Source organism: Buceros rhinoceros, unplaced genomic scaffold (genome assembly GCF_000710305.1).
Source record: "Buceros rhinoceros silvestris isolate BGI_N320 unplaced genomic scaffold, ASM71030v1 scaffold29285, whole genome shotgun sequence".
Lineage (NCBI taxonomy): Eukaryota > Metazoa > Chordata > Aves > Bucerotiformes > Bucerotidae > Buceros > Buceros rhinoceros.
In genome coordinates this window covers 3,456-4,952 of record NW_010415043.1, presented here as the reverse complement: position 1 = coordinate 4,952, position 1,497 = coordinate 3,456, and the positions used below count along the sequence as shown (strand labels likewise).

General features: G+C 62.2%; 1 protein-coding gene across 1 annotated transcript in view; it reads right to left on the bottom strand.

The window, feature by feature from the left end:
- LOC104494474 (bactericidal permeability-increasing protein-like) overlaps positions 1–1,497 on the bottom strand; it is a gene marked incomplete at both ends in the record, with an annotated part of 7,290 nt that overhangs the window by 2,645 nt on the left and 3,148 nt on the right. Inside the window, 2 exons of the mRNA XM_010137297.1 lie at positions 58–149; positions 568–631. Of these exons, the coding sequence (XP_010135599.1) occupies positions 58–149; positions 568–631 (156 nt within the window). The remainder of the gene's footprint in view (positions 1–57; positions 150–567; positions 632–1,497) is intronic.

The window sequence follows — 1,497 nt, the reverse complement described above, 5'->3', positions numbered from 1 at the left end:
CCACCACCTGTGACAACGGCATCAGCCAAATCGAGATTTCCTGGGGTAACCTCTTACCTTCAGGCCCGTGTCCAGGGACTGGGCGGTAGCAGTTGGAGATGCCACCAAGGAGTAATCAATCCCAACCTTGTCACCGATCCTGGCCGTGACTGTAAAACACGAGGCAGACGATGAGCGGGAGGGAGCAGAGTGTCTCTGCTGCGCAGGCAGTGCCCTGCCCGGCTTCCTGCTGCAGTGGCCCGGTCCCAGCTTCTGCTGAGAAGCAGAAATCCCATTTCCCTCCTGCCTGTTTCTCAGCCATGCAGACCGTCTCCTGGACCCGAGGAACGTTCTGGGTCCCCCCGCTACAGCAGCCCCTGCCCCCCAGCTCCACCCACGGCTTGTCAGAGAGCCGCCTCCACAGCCAGACAGAGCACACAGTGACCAGCTTCTGCTGGCACGGTGCTCCCCAGCTCCCAGCTTGGGTGCAGAAATACAGGGAAAAGGGGAGTGGGAGGGACAGGACTGTCCTGGCTGGGAAATGCGTGGAAGAACCACTCCTAAAACCCCTGCAGCTCTGGGCGGCACCTGGCAGGGTCCGGGCGTATGGCTGGAGCTCCCTGCGCACAGACCTGGCCACGGTCTCGCAGACCTGCGGGAGAGAAGAGCAGCGATGCTGAGCAAGGGCAGCTCAGCCAGGGCAGCCTCTTCCCACCCCCGGCTCACAGCCTCAGCCACACTCTCGGCTTTACATCCCAGCGCTGGTTTTATCCCTTGAAGAAGCTGCTTAAACGGAAGAGCACGCAGTGATCGTTGTCTCTGGTCAGGCAGCACAGTAAGGGCCCGAGACACAGGCAGGGTTTATACCTGCAAACATCAGCACCCCACACACAGTTCAGCTCTGTCGGGGCCCTCGCAAGAATCTCCCGTGTGCCCCCAGCCCGTGCTGGAATGGACGGTGCTGAGCGGCCAGGACTCAGCCGGAGCAGAGCTCCTGTAGCTGCGAACCCACCCCGCCGGGGCAGGAGCACTGATGGCCCCACAAAGCAGAGCTGTCCTGAGTTCCCGCAGCTCCGTGCTGCCCACACAGAGGAGCAAACCCCGCTGCCGTTGTCACCCACGGGGAAGCCTCGGCAGCACTGGGGGTTAACTGCAGGCTGAACGCTGGCTCAGGAAACGTACTGCAGGGCACGGTCCTGCAGCTGGCTGAGATCATCTCCACAAGCTTCTCCCAGTGCTTCCCCAGACTGGCCCAAGGAACCGCCAGGCAGGATCAAGCCATCAACACAGAGGAGCAAACCCCGCTGCCGTTGTCACCCACGGGGAAGCCTCGGCAGCACTGGGGGTTAACTGCAGGCTGAACGCTGGCTCAGGAAACGTACTGCAGGGCACGGTCCTGCAGCTGGCTGAGATCATCTCCACAAGCTTCTCCCAGTGCTTCCCCAGACTGGCCCAAGGAACCGCCAGGCAGGATCAAGCCATCATCTGTCTGGCCGAGATGCAGGGCTGCGGGGGGGC